At 38.9% G+C, this 22,413-nt stretch overlaps 1 protein-coding gene across 1 annotated transcript in view; it reads right to left on the bottom strand.

Annotated features, from left to right (window-relative positions):
* Positions 1-22,413, bottom strand: part of Nptn (neuroplastin) — an 84,647-nt gene that overhangs the window by 36,140 nt on the left and 26,094 nt on the right. Inside the window, exon 2 of the mRNA XM_051156565.1 lies at positions 3,661-4,008. Coding sequence (XP_051012522.1) covers positions 3,661-4,008 — 348 coding nt within the window. The remainder of the gene's footprint in view (positions 1-3,660; positions 4,009-22,413) is intronic.

Raw genomic sequence — 22,413 nt, 5'->3', positions numbered from 1 at the left:
ACAGAAGCCAAATCCCTGGGCTTTAAGAAGTCGAGCAGAACAGCTGCAAACCCTGCAATGGAAGGCGCACATACACCATCAGCAGAAAGCATCACAATTCCAAGAAAAATTAAAACCAAGCAAAAACAGAAGAGGAAAAAGATAAAACCAGTACTCCACAGAAGAGAAATTAAAAATATACCAAAAGCAACATTAAACCCAAACACACTTTCAAGTTTTCACTAAATTTTTATTGTCCAATTTCATTTTCTGTCCCACTTGGGAATCTCCCGGTTCTTCCTCTCAGATTGCACTGAGAAAGGGTGAACTCTGAGAATGAGGCCAAGAGTTTCCAGATGTTTATACACAAGGAGGCAAAGTAAAAGCTACTCTTACCTGTGACGATGCAAATGATCATTGCAGCTCAGGGAGATTAAGAAGGTGATGAAAGCAATCTGGTAGACTTTCTGCCAAGAAATCTTAGAAGGCAAAAGAAAGTACTTTTTCCCTTAAATATTAAGGATCCAGGAAAGAGTAAGTAAGCTGGGAGTAAGTTGATTAGGTTTCAATATGATTCTGTACCATAGGAGGACTCTAGTGTGGGGTAACCTGACTCCTGTAATTGCTGTATATGAAACTATTGCTAGGCTGAGCTCTTTGCCTGCAGCACTACATTTGTATTCTACACCAGGATGAAGGTGAGACATTTATTTCTGTGGCCCAGTGTTACCCAGTGAAAGTCCAAGAGAGATGAACATTTAGAAATGCAGATATTTTTACTTATTACTCACTTCAACTTAGAAGCAACAGGTAGGACCTTACCCTAACCACCATGTGTATGTAAAGAACATAAGAAAGCCTAATAACTGGACCTATTTCTCTTCTGGTTTACATTATTCAAAGAGCTTTGGAGAAAAGTACTGGTGTGTCATTCTTAGAGGAATTCACCTCCCTATGGAGGCAGTGTTTCTAGGGAGATCTAAGATCACAAAACAATTCAATTAAAGTTAAATTCAGGGCATTACAACTACCTTGTGTTAACCAACTGAAGTGGCTATCCAGGGAAAGACTGACCAGCCAGGCTGTAGCTCAAGTACATGCAGCTACCCTTAAGAAACTTATTTCTAAGCCAATTGGGGAAGTACTATATGCACATAGGAACTGATGCATAGGTAACCCCAAGGCCCAATTCTTATACTTTCTAGACATGGTCTTTTTAGCTAAAAAGTTTAGGTGCTTGGAAGTAAAGCTACCAAATGCCCAGTCTATGACTATGAACTTCTAGAGACCTTTGTGGCCATTTGGATAATTCTGCTTTCTGTTTAAGGAAAGGAGCAAGGGGGCAGGAGAAGGAAGCGTGCAAGGGAAAAAAACTGTTAAAAGAAAGAAAAATTGCTGGGTTAATGTTCCCCATTTTCACATAGACAGGTTTTCTTTTCCCCTTCACAGAAGCAGGTTCTCTGAGTCAGCAGTGCCAACTGCAACAGCCTCTCCCCTCTCCCTTTCACACCCCTGCCCAAGTTTTCCAAGTGGATACAAAACAAATACTAATTTGATATTTTTCCATTAAGTATATATATATATATATATATATATATATATATATATATATATATATATATATATATATATATTTAGAGTCCCTCTTACATTAATTACTGTGTTATCACCAAACTGCTCACAAAAATAGTATATTTTACTACTTAAACTTTATTCTCCTAAATGACTCAGGTCTCTCACTGATCCACTCAAAATCATACAACAGTGTAAGAGGCCCCTCCATTAAGTTGAGAATGTCCCTCAGTCATAACCAAGTCCAGTGCAGGACTAGAACCCTTCCTGGTGAGAGTATTGATTTGCTGTGGGCTCTTTCCTGCCAAACAGATTTCAAAAAGAGAACTCGTCACCCAAACCTAACTTATACAACAGGCAAAGGACTCAAGAGGATTGGGATTTAACTTTCTCCTCCCCCCCCCCTCCCTCTTTTCTTTTAAAGAAAAAGAAACAGGGCTGGAGAGATGGGTCAGAGGTTAAGAGCACTGTCTCCTCTTCTAGCAGTCCTGAGTTCAATTCCCAGCAACCACATGGCGGCTCACAACCATCTATAATGAGATCTGGTGCCCTCTTCTGGTGTGCCGGTGTACACACAGATAAAGCACTCTTTTATATAAAATAAATAAATAAATCTTTTAGAAGAAGAAGAAGAAGAAGAAGAAGAGGAGGAGGAGGAGGAGGAGGAGGAGGAGGAGGAAGCAGCAGCAGCAGCAACCAGTGTGAATAGTTTCCAAACTAATTTGGAGTTTATCATCCACCAGGATAAGGAACTTTGTGAAAACATAAAAGTCAAGCTGTCTATGAATAAAAACAAGTTGTGGGCTGGAGAGATAGGTCAGGGGTTAAGAGCTTAAGAGCACTGGTTGCTCTTCTAAAGGTCCTGAGTTCAAGTCCCAGCAACCACATCGTGGCTCACAACCATTTATAATGACAGCTGGTGCCCTCTTCTGGCGTGTAGGCATACATTCTGGCAGAACATTGTATACACAATAAAAAAACAAAAACAAAAAAACCAACTTGTAATTCTGACTTTTATGATAGCGTTATAGTTTTTTGTATGTGTGAATTTTTGGTTGGTTGGTTGGTTGGTTTGTGACAGGGTTTCTCTGTGTAGCCTTGGCTGTCCTGGACTCACATTGTAGACCAGGCTGGTCTCGAACTCACAGAGATTCACCCGCCTCTGCCTCCTGAGTGCTGGGATTACATGCGTGCACCACCATACCTGGCTGCATGATAGTTTTAAAAACAACATAATTTTAAGCTTCAGGCCACTTAGCTCCTGATAGCAAGACTAAGGGAGAGAATCTCAGGCAGCTGCTTTTAGGAAAACAGGTCCAGTAAGAACTGTGCTGTTGCATTGGAGGGCTGCTGTCAGAGAAGCACATGCCACTGTTTTAGAAAAGAAAAAGAACTGGAGCTATGGAAATATCCAAGCTTTGTGCCACCCAACAGAACACACACTACCACACTGCACCATGGCAACATTCCCATCAACAGAACAGGATGACACCAAGTCACAGTGAGGGAAAAGGCTGGGCAGACACAAACTTAAAACCACAGAGGTGAAGGCAGCTAGCTATATTCAGAGAGCTTCCAACAGATGAACAGGGGAAATAAAAAGTAGTTAGAGTGGGGAGAAAAACAAAAATAGGAAGGCACCAGAGAAGCAATCAGCAAAAGGATAGCAGGAAACCTACTACAAAATTAAAGAGGAGGGAAAGAAACAGTTTCAACACTACCTCATAGGGCTGCCTGGCATTTGTACTTTTAATTCTTTTTTTTTTTTTTTTTCTCCCCTTCCCCAGTTCTCCCTCCCCACCTCTTCCCAGCACAGCTGACTTTGGGCAGCCATGGATTTCCTCAAGTTCTTTGTTCCTGAGGAGAAAGACACAGAGAAGGGTTGGGAGATAAGGGAAATAGAAAGGACGGCAAATTAAAAAAAAATTTTAAAAAGTTGCCACAAATGTTTTCATACATTACAACCATAAGGGTCATGGATTTGAAAAAACAAAGACAAGGGGGTGGGGTAAGCGATCATACTAGGGTAGAGGGAAAGGAAGCAGAGGGAAGGGTCATTGGGCCACCTCTAAAGACTACAGTACTACTACTGTAGGGTGCTGGACTCACTCTGAAGGACGCTTATGGTGGCCTGGGCTCGAATCCATGTTATGGAAGGGTTTTGCCTCAAGTCATTCCTCTTGGGGTCGTTGCTGGCCCTGCACTCGTAAGTCCCAGAGTCCTCCAAGGTGAGCCGGGTTATTCTCAGCACACTCACGCCGTTTGACCCGTAGGCGGTGTTTACGGTGACACGGCGCTTCCGAGCACCGTCCCACAGCTGTCTGAAAGACTCTGCCCGGTTGACTTCTGCGTACCACCACTGGATCTCTGGCGTGGGGCTCCCGACCACGTCACAGTACAGCTCAAAGGCGTCCCCCGTGAGCTTAGTTTCTGACATGGGCGACTTGACAAACCCAGCTAGAGGGAGGGGGAGCAGGAATGCAGTGACAGGCCAACCAGAAAAAAAAAAAAGAATCAACAGGTGTTAATAATTTAAAGGAAAGAAAAGAAAAGACAAAAGCAAATGAGTTGCAGAGAACAAAAAAAGGATTCATTTTTAAACTATAAAGAGACAGTAATAGCAATTCATACAAGCTTTTAGAAGAAGAACCACCCTGGAAAGCTTATGAAGCAAGGCAGGCCAATTACAAGCTGGGGCAGCCCAGGTGCTGGCCAGGCAGAAGCAAGCCCACTGGAAAGCATTTTAGCAACGGGCCCAGCTGGTAGGAATGAGAAAGCCTTGGTCTTGGGAAGAGCATCCTTCCATAGAGCACAAAACCATTACCTTCCCAAACTCAGGCAAATGATGGAAGATAACAGGAAGTGGTAATGGGTTTTTACACCAAGTCAGGATCTTTTTGAATGGGTGAGTATTTCATTAGAGATGCAGTACCTTTCCTAAGCCTCAACACGAAATATTAACTGATCTACTGGTACCTTCTCTTGTTATTCACAGTACAAATTTCAGCTGAAGGGCAGCAAAATTCTCACATGCAGGATACTATCCTTAGTTTAGACTTTTCGATCTCCTAATCTTCCCTCGGCCCATAGCAAACAAACAGCCCAGCTGCCTATGCATTTATCTGACTACAGACCCTCAGGAACAGAAAAATAAGGCACAGTCTGTACTTGACACCATAGTGAGAACTACTGAGCTTAGCTCAGGAGCTGAACAAAAAAAACTAACAGCAACCAATCAATGCCAGTGAAAAGACAATGTTCTTCATGATCCTATAAATTCTACTAGTAAAATCTCATTTAAAGCCAGTCTTTGAAATAATTGTAGCTCCTAACAAGCTCTCCCTACAAAAAATAATTGCCTGGGTATTAGCAGTCAATTCAAAGAGGATGAAAAATATACATTGATTAATTAAACTAAACTGCAAGGTGAAGGTTATGCCTCAACTTGCATTCTAGGCACTGCTCAGAACTAAAGCTGATGCCTACTTCTACCTGCCCATAACTTGGTTTCTATAAGGCAAGGCAGTATGGCAGAAAGAGTTTTTTAAAAAATTATCACTGTCCAGACTTATTTTAAAACCTGGAGTAAAGTCTATACTGGGAAAGACACTACAGTGCAAGCATCTACTCATTCATTCCCCAGGTTTTTTTCAAATTTCTACTAATTAGGCAATGCCCTGAAGTGTAAGGCAAGATTTTAAAGGAAGGCACTCTGAGTGGCTTGGCTCATGAATCAAGCCTGTTCACCTAAAGCGAACAGATTATCAGGTCAGAATCTGCCAATATTAAACTTAACAACACTCCAGAGAACAGGAGAACAAGATGCAAGTTTTTCTATAGTCTAGAAGCCAAAAATGTAATTAGCTAACTGAAAATGGAGATTGCTAAGTAGAAATTGTCCTGTTTATAACTATAGCGGTGTCTGCCTTTGGAGACAAATCCCACACTGTGATCTAAGAATACTAAGGAGGTACTGACTATTATATTAAGTACAGGTCAAGACCTCTAAATTCACACTGGCCTTTGAACTAGCTTTCAGAGTGAATAGTAAAGAAATACAGTAATCGACAGGCTTAGACTAAATGTTGTACTTTAAATATATACTATTTGAAACTTCCCCCTTTGGATTTAGCATTTATTCCCTGTAAGAAACTATTTAATACAAAGCCCAACCAGCCAAACAAATGTCTATCTCAGACACAGAAATTGTTTAATAAATACAGAAAGAGTCCCCAAGGTCCTGTTTAGAGCTGAACTTGCTGCTAAATAAAATGCTGACCTAAAGGGCCATGTCTCAGTCACATAAACTGCTACCAACTGCCAAGAAGTCAGCACTTAGAAATAGTAGATTAAGGAAGCTGGTTTTGATTATCAGTGTTATCACCAGGGAAAACTAATTATCAGTAAATTCTTGAAACACTGAGAAGATTGTTTTAATCATATTCTTGACCACTTAACAGAAATCACATTTTACTCTGATACTGTCCATGAAGGTAGGGCGCTTATATCCGTCAGATGGTATAATTATGAATTTGACAATGTCCTAGTATCCCATTAGTTGGACTTTTGTTATTTACTACTTTTTTCTGGATAGTAGTTACTGGACTAAAAGCTTGCCTACAAATCTGTTGACCATGCTAATATAAAAAAGATGTTCCAAACCAGAACCCACAGAATTCCAGCACAACCTCAAATTCCAATTATTACACAACTCAAAGGAATCAAGAAATGGGTCTAAACATGATTCCCACTGCATACTACAACAACAAAAATTACTCAGCCTGGTTCTGCCACCCCAGGCAAGACTTCCTATCAAAGAGGAAAAAAACATTATTCTGATTCTGTTAAAATGCCCACCTGTAGGTCAGGCTTAGGCCAGACACACACCTTTAACTCCAGCATTTGGGGGACAGGGGCAGGTGGAGTTAGAGGCCAGCGTGGTCTACAGAGCTAGTTTCAGACAGCCAGGGCTACAGAGAGAAACTCTGTCCCAGGAAAAAACAAAACAAAACAAACAAAAAGACCTACCTGTATCAATGAAATTAAGACCAAGCCAAAATTATTTGAATTGGTAAATTAGAAGATGCAAATTTAAACTTAATAAAATAAAACTAAAGAAATTGGAAAGTTTGCTCAATGGTTCTGAGCACAGTGGTTCTTGTAGAAGACCTGTGTTTTAAACTCAGAACCAAAGGGTCTAGAGTTCCAGAGACTCCAAAGAATCTGATTCCCCCATTTTGGCCTCTTCAGGAACTACACATTCATATTGTACAGACATGCAGGCAACACCATCCATACACATAAAGTAAATATTTTTTAAAGGACTAAAACTATCTTAAAATAGACAGGGATATCATTCTACATTCTAAAGCTACTATTATCATAACTTATTGACATATTAATAGGCAATGTTTCCTTTAATAGTTTATTAGTTTTTAAAAATTTTTATACAATGAATTTTAGTCATATTTACCCCTCCTCACTATATCTCCTAAATCTCCCAGATTCACCCCTACCTTTTTTAAAAATAACTTAGAGAGGCTACTTTGAGCCATTCAATGCAGTGTGGTCCAGCTAACCAGGGGCCACACTCTTAAAACAAACAAACAAAAAACTCAAAGAGTTCTCTCTTCTCCAGAAGTCATTAACTTTGAAAAGCTCCTCAGCCAGGGATGGAGGCTCAGGATCTCCAAGGCAGTATTGCAGGCATTTTATATATCATTCCCAATACTTCTTTATTGCTACAAATCCTAGTATTACAAGCTGGGGATGTAGCTCAATGTTAAGAGTGCTTGCCTAATATCCACAAGCCCTTGCTTGGGTTTGAATCCCTAGCACTGAGAGTTGTGGAAGGATATTTTGTCCATCATCATAAGAGTCTATCCTAGAGCCAAAATATACCCAAAGCCAAAGTATGGACTCTTAACGCTGTCCACAACTGCAGTCAATGTGTTTTACAAGGCTAGAAAAATTACCATAATCATTTAGAAGTAAATTAAAGATATACTTTGCTATCATTTAATTTAGTCAATTAAGTGGTAATTCTTAGACACAAAACATTAGGTATCTTCCACTATAATAACTTAACAAAGATCACTTAAGTGTCTAAGCCTGAGTGTACTTGGGACTAAAGTGTCTTTAATTCTTATTTGAGGCTCTTTCTCACAAACTGTACTGTCTCTACAGAAACTGAAATTTCTTGTTAGCTGAACACTCATTTAAAAAAAAAAAAAGCATGTAAATAGATCCATTTCCCCTCCAATCGGGGAAAGAATGACTCTATACAGCACTGTGAAATAAATCACAAGTAGCCAGGGAAGGTTATTAGCAATCGTCCGCCTCATTATCTACCCAAAATTAGCTCCAATTCAGAAGAACCACCTCTCAGAAGCAGCTTAGAACCTGAGTCACTGCCCTGCCTTTTACCACCAAGGGTATTCTAACAAACTGTGCCCTCGACATGAAAGTACACAACTAATTGAAGTTAGGAACCACCAGAAGTACTTATTTGAACAATGATAATAGGACATTTAGGGGAGGCAGGGAATAGAAACTGGTGGTGCAGGAGGGTGAAAATGGAGGCAGCAAAACCCAGAAAAATGTAATGAAAATTGCAAAGCTCAGTTTAGGGGATGGAAAGTGAAGAGGACAACTAGCAGCAGGGAAAATGAGGAATTCTCTGGCAGGAAAAACGGATATGTAGATATGAAAAGAGTGTAAAGAGATATGAAGAGTGCAAAGAGGAACTCAGAAGAGCAAGTTGGACCCAATGCAAGAAAACTATCTCCACATACGCCCTAAGGAAAAGAATTTTTACCACCAAATTCTCACTTGCCTTCAAGGCAACCACAAGTAACATTAACTTCTCTCCTCAGCTGACTACTGGCAAAGTCAGAAAAGAGACAGAAACGGGGGGGGGGGGGGGGGGGGGCCTCCTTTCAAGCCTGTAGGGGGCTCATCCTGTTCTCTCCTTCATATCTCAAAATAAAGAAATGACAGCAAAAGATGGAAGAAAATGTCTGTTCTCTTTCTCACACACACATAAACAAATTCAAATCATCTACCTTAAAAATAAAGACTAAACAAGACCTACTGATAGCTCTATCTTCTGTCACCTAAACAGACCATGTAGTAGTAGTATCACTTAAATATCAAAACTGGTCAAAAGTCCACAGATGACATTTTAATACCATAGTGAACACCAACCACAAGTAAAGTAGTGAAAATCTGGTGGTAGTAGAAATTGGGCAACCATATTCTCAGCAGCAGAAGATGCTAGGGGTAGGAGGTGGGGTGATGATGATGCTGAACTACTGGACTATTCTGATCACTACTGCTAGGTAGAGATGGCAGCATGGCAAATAATTTTCCAAATTCAAGCCTACTCCTTTCAATCAAACAAACACATCAAAAGTGGGGGTAATAGTATCATTATAAATCAAAGCCCACCCTTGATTCTGAAATTTCACCATCCAAAATAACAATAGGATTTTGATTAACTTAAATTAACTAGATTTTCTGCTTTGGAAAAAAGAGAAATCTAGTTAATGGCCAAAAGGTTAAAAAAAAAAAAAAAGAGTCTGCATAGTTTAGTGATTAAATTTAATGAACAATAAAATCAGATTGCTGGGGTTCACATGAGGTTCTACTACTAAGTGCATGACCTTAGGCAAGTGGTCTAACCTCTCTAAGCCTTATCTGCTTAACCTGTAAAAAGGAGCTAATAATAGCAATTTCCTTAGAGGGTTATTGTCACCATTCTATAAAACAACAGAGGTTAAAACACCATATGGCACATACTAAGCACTCAATAATGTTACCTATTATTGTATGTCTCCACAGAAATAAATGTTAAACACACCACATACAGCGCCCCTTGGCATTGCTTTACAACAGCCTGGGAAACAGAACTTCACACATAAAATAAGTTTAACTTAGAATCAAAGTTTAAAAAGATAACCAAAAAAAAAAAAAAATTAACTGTAACTTTTCAAATAAAATGAGGACCACTGCAGCAATGATAACATGACAATGCCAAGGGAATTCTTCATTTCTTCCAATTTTTAAAGAAAACTAGACATGATAGAGTAGTAACAACAGATACACTTATGTTGACACAAGATATTGGCAGTTGCTAAGAGTTGTAAACCACCACTGAACTGAGATTATGAACAATGGGGGAAGTCCAAAAATAGAGGTAGTACAACACTCTAGACCAGCCCAGACTACAAATAAAAACCTGACTCAAAAACAACAAACAAAACAAAAGAGGCAGTACATTTTCTTACAAAGAAAGAATAGGTCTACTTTGTAAAGTCTCCTCCTCCCCTCCCTCCTCATCTATCTATCTATCTATCTATCTATCTATCTATCTATCTGTGTGTGAGAGAGAGAGAGAACGAGCAAGGAGGAGGGAGGGAGGGAGAGAGGGAGAAAGGGAGAAGGAAGGAGAGAGGGAGAGAGAGAGCACACTAGTGGCCACATGCCGTGATAGGTCAGAGGACAAGTTGCATCAGTCAATTCTGTCCTTCTACAAGGTAGGTCCCAGGGATTAAAACTCAGGTCATCAGACCTGGAAGCAAGTGCCTTTACATACTGACCAACTCAGAACAAGGCTATTAATTACAAGTTGGCTTAACAATAGAGATACAGGAAAACACTGGATACTGGTTAGGCCAACTGTACATTCACAAAAATAGGGAGATAAAATTAGAGTTGTAGGGTTTTTATTCAGGTCAAATTAGTTTAACTTCAGCATGAAAACAGTGTGACACTTTAAGTCAGTATCTCCACAACTTCTCTTCACTTAACCATAGTTTTTTCAAACAGGAATGATGCTATAAAGATGACATAACATGTGTGGAAGTTCTGTTAAACTGTAAAGGGCAATACACATGTTAAATAACTCCAGGAAAGAAAGAAAAAAAAAAAAAAAAAAGTACTGGGGAGAAGTGATCTTCAACAAGCATTCTGATTTCAGTTTTGCTGTCAATTCCCACTGACAAAGCAAGCATAATCTTCTGAGCTCTCTGGGCTTAAAAAAGGTCATTGACCAACCAGGCCTGGTGCAGGCCTGTATCCAACACCAAGAAGACAAAAGCAAGCAGATCTGTAAGTCTTAGGCCAATCTGGTCTATATAATGAGTTCTAGGCCAACCAGGGTACACAGTAGACCTTTAGTCAAAATTAATTTTTAAAAGCCATTAACAAAGAAAAAGTTAGAAGTATGATTAAAAGGCCATCCTGTACTCTGTAGTGTTGCAGATTAAAGGCTTAACGCCCTCAGTCTACACTGTACTACTGTACTGTTAGATAAATGGACATCTAAGAGTCTCTCTATAAAGCCAAGAGCTCACCTTATAAGGAAATAGATGGGAGTCTCCCATTTATTCAATCTCAAACTCCTCATCTGGAAAATGTTAACAATTTCTATCTTAACCATGATGGTAAAGTACCGTTCATATGAACCATGTATATAAAATACCTGTAACCTGTGAAGCTACAAATACAGTATTATAAAATACATATTATACAAACTTTCTTCTCTATAACTTATAGTCCAAACCAGTCCTAAGTGTTCTGTGGAGATACTTTAAAAGAAGCTGGAAAAATTCAGTCTTGATTCAGGAGACTCATTCATTGGGGGATGGGGAAAATTTATCTAGACTATCTGAGTCTGTTCCTTGGAGGATCCTCACTGTGCATTCCCCACCCTAACCCCACCCCTATACCCAGCTGGCCTGGAGGTTACTGTATCTACAAGACTGGACTCAAAATCATTCAAGAGAGCCATCTGTCTACTGCATGCTGAGATAAAGGCATGCACCAACGTGCCTAGCTTTGAATGTTTTTAACTTTTATTCATTTTGTGTTTGAGAATGTGAACACCTTGATGTGTGGAAGCCAGATACCACTTTTACTGGTCAGGTCTCTCCTTCAGCTGTGCAGCTCTGGGAATCAAATTTGGGTTGCTAGGCTTGGGTGGCAAATGTACTTGCTGGGCCATCCCAGTGGCCTGACTATCTGATTTTTCATTTTCCCAAAAGAGCATTAAAAGCCACCAGCACAAAGAATTCCAACATGTTTCAAACAGAAACTGACCAGCATTAAATAAAAATTGTAAGTAAAAATAAAAACAAGTTATAATCAATTCTGGCTTTTTTTTTTTAAAAAATGTTCTTGTAGGGCTGAAGAGATAGCTCTGTGGCTAAGAGCGCTGGTTGACCTTCCAGGACTCTGTTTCAATTCTCCAGAGCCCATCTGGACACTATATAACTCCAGTTCTAAGAAATCCAACACCCAATTCTGACCTCCACAGACACTAGGCACACAGAAAACCATGGAGGCAAAAACACTAGTATAGCCGGTAGTGGTGGCACACGCCGGTAGGATTTGCTGAAGGAGGCAGAGGCAGGAGGATCACGAGTTCGAGGCCAGCCTGGGCTACACAGTTTTTACAGAGGGTCCTAGAAATCTACAAGTAGAACAATATGATAGGCAGATTTGGGCCCAGGAGTCCCGCTCAAACTAAGGCACCAGCCAAGGACAATACAGGAGGTAAACTTTAAACCCCTTCCCAGATCTAGCCAATGGTCAGAATATTCTCCACAGTTGAGTGGAGAGTGTGATATGACTTTCTCACATACTATGGTGCCTCACATTTGACATGTCCCCTGGAGGGGGAGACCTGGTGGCACTCAGAGGAAGGACAGCAGGTAGCCAAGAAGAGACTTGATACCCTATGAGAATATATAGGGGGACGTAATCCCCCTCAGGAACAGTCATAGGGGAGGGGAATAATGGGAAAATGGGGGGGGGTGGGGTGGGAGGATACAAGGGATGGGATAAACATTGAGATGTAACAAGAATAAATTAATAAAAAAAATTAAAAAAACACTAGTATACATAAAATAAAATGTCTTAAAATGGGGAGGAAGGCAGAGGTTAAGATCACTGGCTGCTCTTTCAGAGGTCCTGAGTTCAATTTCCAGCAATCATATGGTATCTCACAAGCCCTGGATGTCTTCTGGCCTGCAGGTGTACATGCACACATAACATTGTATACTAAATAAACAAACAAGCAAAACTTTTTAAAATAAATGTGTCTTAATATAGAACTTGACACCAAATCTAAGAAACAGACTGAATTAGTTTGGTTTCTGTTGTGTTGTTTGTTTGTTTTTCTGAGGCAGGGTCTCTATGTAACTCTGGCTATACTGGCTGATTTTGAACACACAAAAATCCACCTGCCCCTGCCTCCCAAGTACAGAGATTGAAGGCATGTTTTACACCTAGTTGATCTGGAAGATTTTAATAACAAAAGAAAGAATCAGAAACTTGGGGCAAGTTCTTATATTTTTCTTACAACTGCAAGTCCAAGGGCTACCTCAATATCCAGTAGCCTTGGTGTGGGCTCTAAGAGGTAGACAGCTCTCCCTAAAAAGTTATCAAAACAGCAAAGACACTTAGTCTAGGCCTTTACAGTTTTCGAGTAAACAGTTTCATCATTAAATATACACCTAGAGACAAGAAACATTTCTTCTTTAACATAGAGAGCAAAATAATTAGAACAAAGAAAGGGAGACCAAATATAAATTAGGCCCTATTTGACTTTGAGCTTGACCTTTTAAAACAAGTACCAGGTGGGAAAATGCAGCAGCCACAACAGTTGTCAAGCTAATTTTCTTTGGACACTTCAAATAACCCACTTTCTTAGGTTTTGCTTTATGTAGCCCAGACTGGCCTTGACCTCACCATCCTTACTGCCTGCTGAATGGGAGGAGTATAGGTGTGGGTACATCTGGCAGAAAAGTGATTCATTTTTAAATTCAGCAAATAGTACTCAAGCTGGGCCCAGCAGAGCTTGTTTTGTGATCTGTTTGTAAGCCAAGGATGTTTTGGGTCAAAACGTAGAAACAATCACAATATTTATGCAAATGCTTATAAAAGCATTTTTATTCAAAAAGACCACCAAATATAGCTATGGACCAAAATGGTGCTCTTTGAGTAAAAAAGCAATTTTAAAACAAAACAAAAAAACTGTAGATGAGCACTTTAGATATGTGCTTCAGCTGGCCTTGTGGTTAGGTTTTATTAAAAGCAAAATGTGAATGATATGCTATAAAGGCTGGATATACCAATCTGACAATTTGTTTGCTTGGCTAAAATTAATTCATGTTTCTGCTCTTTCTAAGCTCATCTGTGTGTGTCCTTGTAAAATTCACTTTCAGCAAAGAATTCTGCTAAATCAGTTTAACAAAAATTCACCAATTTTCAGTATCTGCAGTATATGATCAGGTATCCTCTACCAGGCAAGTAAGGTCTCATCACTCTGGTCTGCCTCCCATGAGAATTCTGTTATACGCTGGGCAGGGTGGCATATCTTTGAATTCAAGGCCAACCTGGTCTACAGAGCTAGTTCCAGAACAGTTGAGGCTACATAAACCCTGGGGCAGAGGGGGTGAGGCAGGGGAAGAAAGTCTGTTAGGTTGGTTTGACCAGAATCATTCATTCACTGACGTCATCCTTCACCTCAGCTATAAAGTCCTGCCTGTTTCTGTTGCATTCAGGGTGGAACTTAACCCTCTGTTTAGAGTAAAGTGCCACTGAAGCAGTCCCTACATTTCCTATATGAACAAATCTTCTTTATCATACTTCAACAAATATCACCAGATAATTTTCCCCTAAATTAAATAAAAACCATTTCTCAGAGACTATGAGTAATTAAAAACAAAAGCTAATCTCTACCTACCTTTTCTGTGTAGCATGACCATCTACAATGTAGCTTCTGATACACTCACTATCTCACAATGGAAATTAAGTAGGAAAAAGAACAGTTTATGATTGGCTTGATGGTTTACACTTAAAATTCCAGAATTCTGCTGACTGAGGTAGAATGACTGCTGTGAGGCCAGCTGGAGCTACAGAGACCTTACCTCAAAAATAAAACAAGCTGGATGTGGTGGCACATGCCTTTAATCCCAGCACTAGGGAGGCAGAGGCGAGCAGATCTCTGTGAGTTCAAGGCCAGCCTGGTCTAAAGCAAGTCCAGGGCAGCCAGGAGTAGAAGAGAAACCCTGTCTTGAAAAACCAAAAATAAATTCAATTTAAAAACCCAACCAATACCATAATTCACCTCATTCTTCCATTATGACATATCCCATGAGCATAAGACAAGTTCTTTAAGCTGATCATTTAAATATAGCCTAGAAAATATTTTAGTTCAATGAGGTAGCAAATGCCCTTCTCTGTGTTTTTGCTGTTGTTGTTTGTTGGGTTTTGTTTTTTTAATTTTTGTTTTTGTGGGGTTTTTTGAGACAGTCTCTCTCTATGTAAAGCCCTGGATGTCCTGGAACTTGCTTTGTAGAGATTCACCTACCTCTGTCTCTGGAATGCTAGAATTAAATGCTCTCTCTGGTTTTTGTGTTTTGTTTTGTTTTTAACATTCACCAGTTAACTACACTGCACAATGGGAAATTTATTATTCACATTCCAGAATGTTAGATGATATTAGTTATCTTTTCAGCTATTGAATTATCTCCAAAGCAGGAATTTAATTATTATCAAAGGCAAAACTTTCCTTAGATGATAAAACCTGCAAGCAGTGATTCTCGGACATTTTCATGTATCAAAATCATTTGAAAAGCTTACTAAAACAGACTGCTGGGAATGTGTCCAAATACCTATGCTAATAAATCTGGTCCAGGGACCACACTTTGACAACTAATGCCCAAGATACCCTAAAACTGCTACATGTCGAATTTTTCTTTTTCTTTTCATTCGTTTGTTTGTTTTGCTTTGTTTTTCAAGACAGGGTTTCTCTGTATAGCCCTGGCTGTCCTGGAACTCACAGAGATCCTCTAGGTGCTGGGATTAAAGGTATATACCATCACACCTGGCCCATGTCCGTGTCCAAGTTTTTCAAACAGAAGTTAAGAGAGTAATAGCCAGTTATTTTTAAAACCATATAAAGATTCTTTCAGCAGGTGAATTTATATTGCAAGGTCAAAAGTGAACTATATTGCAAAACCATGACTTTTGCTTTGTATTTTTACTTTTTTGTTTAGTTGGTTTTGATGCAGGGTCTGAGGCACCTCAAGTGGTCCTCAGACTCCCTATCTAGCCAGCATCAGCCTGATTTTCTTCCCCCAAACTTCTGAGTGCTAGGATTATAAATAAATGCTACCATTCCCTAGTTTGTCTTGTCTATTCAATTTATTAATCTATAAGCTGGAAACATACCTTCAATCTAATTTGTTTACTGAACTATTTTCAAGTACTGTGCATAGGAACAGTTAAACTTGGTTCCTCACAATCTGAGATACAGCATCTTGACATGTTCAGGAAAAAAAAATTTGGGGGGCGGGGAGGACAACAAAAACTAGCATTCCATCCTGTTCAAAGTCCTAAAAAGGCTGGTGTAGTAGTATACACCATTAATCCCAGCGAGCACTAGGGAAGCAGATTTCTGAATTTGAGGCCAGGCTGGTCTACATAGTGAGCCAAGACAGACAGAGTCTCATAGTGAGACCCTGTCTTGGATGGTGGCGGGGGGTAGGGTAGGAGGGGAAAGTAATGAGATCCTGTCTCAGATGGGGTGGGGGTGGGGGTGTCCTGAAAAAACTCAGAATAGAAGGAAGACATTTCGATGTAATGAAGGCTATACAAGTCAAGACTATAGACAATGTTTCACTAAATGGGGAAAAACGCAAAGCATTTCCACTAAAATCAGGAAGAAAGCACAGATGTCTACTTTCTCCACTCTGAAAGTCTAAGCTGGAATAGCAAACAAAGAGAAGCAAACAATAGGGATACAGACAGGAAAGGAAAAAAAAATCAGGGCATCTCTATTTGCAGATGGTATGATTCCATACATATGAGATTCTAAAGACTCAAAACTATTAAACTGGTAACACATTGCACAACAAAGCAGGACACAAAATTAACAAACAAAAATCAGTAGCCTTCTTATATACTAATGACAAACTATATTTAAAAATATTCCATTTGCCAGGCAGTGGTGGCGCATGCCTTTAATCCCAGCACTCGGGAGGCAGAGGCAGGTGGATCCCTGTGAGTTCAAGGCCAGCCTGGTCTACAATGCGAGTCCAGGACAGCCAAGGCTACACAGAGAAACCCTGTCTCGAAAAACCAAAAAAAAAAAATAATAATAATAATCCACTCATAATGGCCTCCAAAGCAGTAACGATGACAACTGTGGAATTGTTGTGGAATAAACCTAACTAAAAATCTGAAAGGCTCTGTAATGAAAACACTGAAAAAAAAAAAAAAAAACTGAGGAAGACTCTAAAAATAAAAGATCTCGCATGATCACAGATTAAGAATATGAAAATGGCTATTTTAGCAAAAGTAATCTACAGATTCAATAGAATCCTAATCAAAATTCCAGTGACTTTTTCTTACCAAAACAGAAAAAGAAATCAATCTTAAAATTCATATAAAAAACAGGAGACCCAGGATAGCCAAAGCAATTCTGAGCAAGAATTTTGTTGGTCATATCACTATGCCTGATTTCAAGTTTTACTACAGAGACATACCATGGTACAGGCACAAACACATGGATCAATGGAATAAAGAACCTAGATATAAGGCCACACAGCAACAGCCTCCTGATTTTTGGCAAAGTTACCAGGAAAACTGAATATCTACATGTAGATGAATGAAATTAAATCCTTAACTCTCTCACCTTACACAAAGTCAACTCCAAAGGAATCAAGGACTTCAACATATGACCTGAAACTCTGGCACTGCTAGAGGAAGAAAAAAAGTAGAGAGTGCACTTCAAGACACAGGCACAGGTAAGAACTTTAGGAATATGACTTACACCACTTAGGAAATAAGGCCAGTAATCAACAATTAGGATACTATGAAATTAAAATGTTTTTGTAGAGCAAAGACAACGGCCAATCAAGTGAAGAGACAATCTACAGAATGAGAGAAAAATCTCTGCCAGCTTTATATTGAACAGAGGATTAGTATCTAAAATATACAAAAAAAAGTCAAACCAAATATCAAAAAAAAAATAAACAACTCAAAAATAAATATTTTAAAATGGCTAAGAAACACTTAAAAATGTTCATCATTACAGAGTATGTCAATGCTCTTGGCTACCCAAGAATCTGATAGTAAGACCCTACTTACTGCTGAAGATACTTGAATAAGAGAACTTTGAGAAATCACATTGGTACTTACCTGGAAGTTTCAGCCCTACTGACTAATTTTCATAGTGCTAGGAGGTGCTATGAAAAAATCCTACGGATGCCTATTACTTTGCAAACTACCTAAATATATATATACAGTAATGTATTCATATATAATATACAATTGTATTACACACACACACACACACACACACACACTTCCTTTTAAAAGAGTTTGAACACAAATACCTTGCATGGATAGACATAGGCATCAAATGAAATCACGGTGCCAGGTGTGAAAGACCACCCTACAAGGTAAGGACCATGGGGTACCAGAGGCCTCCAAAACAACACAGGCTATTATTATTACTGTTCTCGGTTATTTACCGAAACTAGATAGGTTAAGATCCTTCTGCTAAAGACACAACACACTTTGGTTGCAGAACATAAAGAAATCTAGCTGGAACTCACCTGAAATTTTGCTTCCTGCTGACTAGCTTTCATAGTGCTAGGAGTTATGCAGGCAGCTGGGGGAGAAAAGCCATCAATGGTGAACCTTGCATGCTACAAGGTTATAGAAGAAAACAACTGACTTCTGATTGAATTTGAAACCTGCTCCGCAAGAAGGAATTCATACCTGATACTGTAAACCTGGACATCCCATGGCTGAGAGACCATAGGCTCTGAACAGAGGGTACCTACTACTGTTGTTTTGCTAAATAGACATATTGCCAAACTGTCGTTTAAATATTTATGTTTATACCCACAGATTAGTGCCAAGCTCTAAACTGGCCAGAGAATCCTCTCTCTGCAGTGAACAGCAGCAGTTAATAATGAGATTCACAACTCACTCGGGACATCTTTATCACGACCCACAAATTCTCAGAGACTATTGTAGAAGAGAAGATGGAAAGGCTGAGTTGGAGGACAGGAGAAATGCTGAGAAATACTGTCTTCTGGACATGATATGGCCATTGCATTCATGAACTCACTGGTCATATCCACACAATCAAGCCAAGAAGATTAGTCCACATTCCAGCAGACAGCACTAACTGGACTTAGAGGATTGTTTAAAGAAAGGGAAGAGCATAAAGGTAGGAGGAGGACATGGGCAATGCTAGGAGGGTAGAAAAGGTGAGTTAGTGGTATATATGATTAAGATACATTGTACACATCTATGAAATTGTGAAGTAACTAAAAAAACCTTCACAGTACTCATCAAAATATAATACAAATGACAATGAACATTTTTAGAACAAGTGTATACATTAAAAATGAGATTTAAAATTTTTAAATGTAATAAAATCTGAGTGGAGCCTTCCCTGTCAGAAAAGGTAAAATTATCTTGAAGAGAGATAACAGTATGAGCAGTGTTAAAAAGAGTCAAGGATGTGCAGTTCTAAATAAAAGTGGAAAAGGGTCATTATTTGTTAAGTGCTATTATATCCCAACTGTTTGTTAGTTGCTGGTGTTACTCAGAAAAATAAGAATGAAGAGCATCCTATGGACTATAAAAAGCAGTCAGAGTTTCTTTCCTATGAATAAAGATTCTGAACTGAATGGTAGCAACATAAAGAATGTCAGGAAAGTTTTGAATCTCCTTCAATAATCCAAATGAAAAAAAAAAATGAGTCTCAACTAGTGAAGAGTGGCTGTGGAGGTGTAAAAAGGGTAAGAAATGTGAGAAATGTTTACAAGACAGAATCAAATGAACCTGATGGTCATCGAGTAGAATATAACAAATGGAATAAAGGCATAGAGAATGGAGCTTTTTATATAACTATTCTTTCCAAAACAAAGACTCACCACTAAGTACAAAGTACTTATACTAAAATAAATGCCTCAACCTGGGAGTTACCTTTCTAGACAACACTTTTAAGAACATCAGTTAAATTTTTTCTTCTGCTTTTCATGTACCTGGTGCCTTGACTTAGATATAGGACATATTAACCACACTGGAAACAACACTGAATGAGAAAACCATTTCCTTTCTGGAAATGCTTTTTTTATTTTTTAAAGATAGAACCTCGCTATGTAGCCCTTGCAGGCCTGGAGCTTGCTATAGACTATGACGGCCTTCAAGTCACAGACATCATCCTGCCTCTTGCTTCCTCAGTGTTGAGATTCAAGACATGGGCTACCATGCCTGGCAAATCTTTTCAACTTATAAGAACAAAGAAGTATAGAATCTCAGCCTAAAGCCAAAGACTAAACAAATTCTTTCCTACACTCTGAAGTAAAGAGTATTTAAAAAGAAACAATATTCCAGACATTTCTAGGGAAAAATATCTAGAGAAACAGTAAATTCTATCTTATATTGCAATAATAAACTTATTATCAATATCATCAGATATTGTAATATTTATGTTTTTCCCTACCTTCTTGGCTTCATCCATTTTCTGCAAAGATTGACTAAATCTGATTTTGAAAAATACAGGATATGCTGGGATGGTGGTACATACCTGGAACCCCAGCATTCAAGAGACAGAGGTGATCTCAAGTTTAAGGCCACCCTAGACTAGACAAACTCTATCTCAAAAGTAAAGAAAATTGGAGAGATGACTTAATTGTTATGGTGAAATAACTGAATGCTACGAAATCATGAGGACCCAAGTTTCATAACCAGTATCCATGTTTAAAGAAAAAAACAAAAGAGCAAAACAAAGACAGAGTGCTGGGACATGCTTGGAATATTAGCTTTGTAAAGATAGAGACAAGTCAATGTCTAGGGCTTACTAACCAGCCAGCCTATCCTACTTGGCAAGTCCCAAACTAGTGGAGACTCTGACTTTAAAAAAAAAAAAAGGTAACTAAATGGAAGGTGGCTGAGGAATGACACCTCAAGTTGTCCTCTAGACTCCACATGCATGCATAAACACATGCACCTGCATATGTATGTATGTGTGTGTGTGTGTGTGTGTGTACCCCACACACATAACATGCATAACACACATCCCAGACAAAAAACAAACAACTGAAAACAGGAGACTCTCCATTTCAGTAATACAGAATGAAGAGTTTCCTTTCCCCTCCTGGGTTCCCATGGTCTCTCAATTTTAAAAACCGAGGCTATGTAACAGGACTTTACCACGTTTTACTTTGAAAATGATTAATATACTAACTGACTATAGTACTGGAGATAGGAGCTAAGTCCTCATACATACATTGTTAAGTACTGTGCTACTGGAGTATAAATCCTTAGGCCTGTTACTTCTTTTTTTAAAAAAGTTCATGCAGGGTCTCACTAAATTGCCCTGGCTGGCCTGGCCACAAATTTATTCTGCAGGCCAGCCTTTCCTTGAAATTGCTATCCTCCTGCCTCAGCTGGAATTATTAGTCTGGCTTACTCTGAACATTTAAAAGTAAGTTATAATGGGCCAGTAAGATGGTACAGCAGATATAGGCAGGTGGTTACTACTCAAGCCTGGCTACCTAAGTTCAATCATCCATGGTGAAAGAAAAGAACCAACTCAACAAAGCTGTCTTATGACCTCCACACATGTGACTTCTCTAAACACAATATAATACATAATAAAATATAATATTATAAAATAAGGTGTCTCCTTTATGTATAAGACCAAATTAATAATTATATCAAAATATCAAATTTTACCAACTTAAGTTGTAATAGTGCAACAATTTTTAGACAGTGAAATTAAGCAAGATTCCAAGAAATATTTGGTATAGTACACTATTTATAAAAAGCTGTGTTTCTTCCCAAACTCTCAGTAATTTATATAATTGCAGTCTATTCAGTAACATGGTAAGTCATGCTTGAATAAAGCAATTTCATCCTCATTAAACGTGAATTTATCATATATTCATCTCACTGTTAAAAGAATTAAACAGATCCTACATGCAAAATTTATTATTCAAATCTAAAATCAATCAGTAACACTTCCTTAAAATTAAACACACTTGCAGCTGGGCATGTTTGCACATGCATGCAATCCCAGCACTCAGGGAGGCAGAGACAGACAGATCTCTGTGAGCTCAAGGCCAGTCTGGTCTACAAAGGGAGTCCAGAACAGCCAAAGCTACACAGAGAAACCCAGTCTTGAAAAACAAAACAAATTAAACACACTTATAGAAAATTAAATATTATTTAGCAAAATAGAAATGAGCTACCAAGTCATGAAAAGACGTGGAGAAATCTTAAATGTGTACTGTTAACTGGAAGAAGCCAGTCTGAAAAGGCTGTTACCCAGAATGATTTCAATTATATGACACTATGAACATATGTGGACAGTAAAAAGGTGAGAGGCTGCTAAGAGGTAAATAGAAGGGAGGTATGCAGATAAAGTATAGAAGACTTCGAGCCATGAACCTGCACTCTGTTACTCTAATACTGGACAGACAGGGACACACACACACGGATACATATATAATCAGTATATATATTTTATATACAGTAATATATTATAACAAAAATTATGTCACTGCTACAGTCTTCATTAATTATTTTGTTTGTGGTGTATACACATGTGAATATGTAAGTGTGCATGTATATACAGACCTGGGGTCAACACTGGATGCCGGTCCCAATCACTCTCCCTTAAACATTTGAGACAGGGTCTCTCCCTAAACCTGGAACTGTTAAATTCAGCTAGGATGACTGGCAAATGAGCTAAATCTGAGATTACAGAGGCATGCTGCCACACACCTGATCACTGGTAATTCAAACTCAGGTCCCCATGCTTGC

This window comes from Acomys russatus, chromosome 14 (genome assembly GCF_903995435.1).
Source record: "Acomys russatus chromosome 14, mAcoRus1.1, whole genome shotgun sequence".
Taxonomy (NCBI): Eukaryota; Metazoa; Chordata; class Mammalia; order Rodentia; family Muridae; genus Acomys; species Acomys russatus.
The sequence above is the reverse complement of the archived record's forward strand: the minus strand, read 5'-3'. Positions and strand labels throughout refer to the sequence as shown.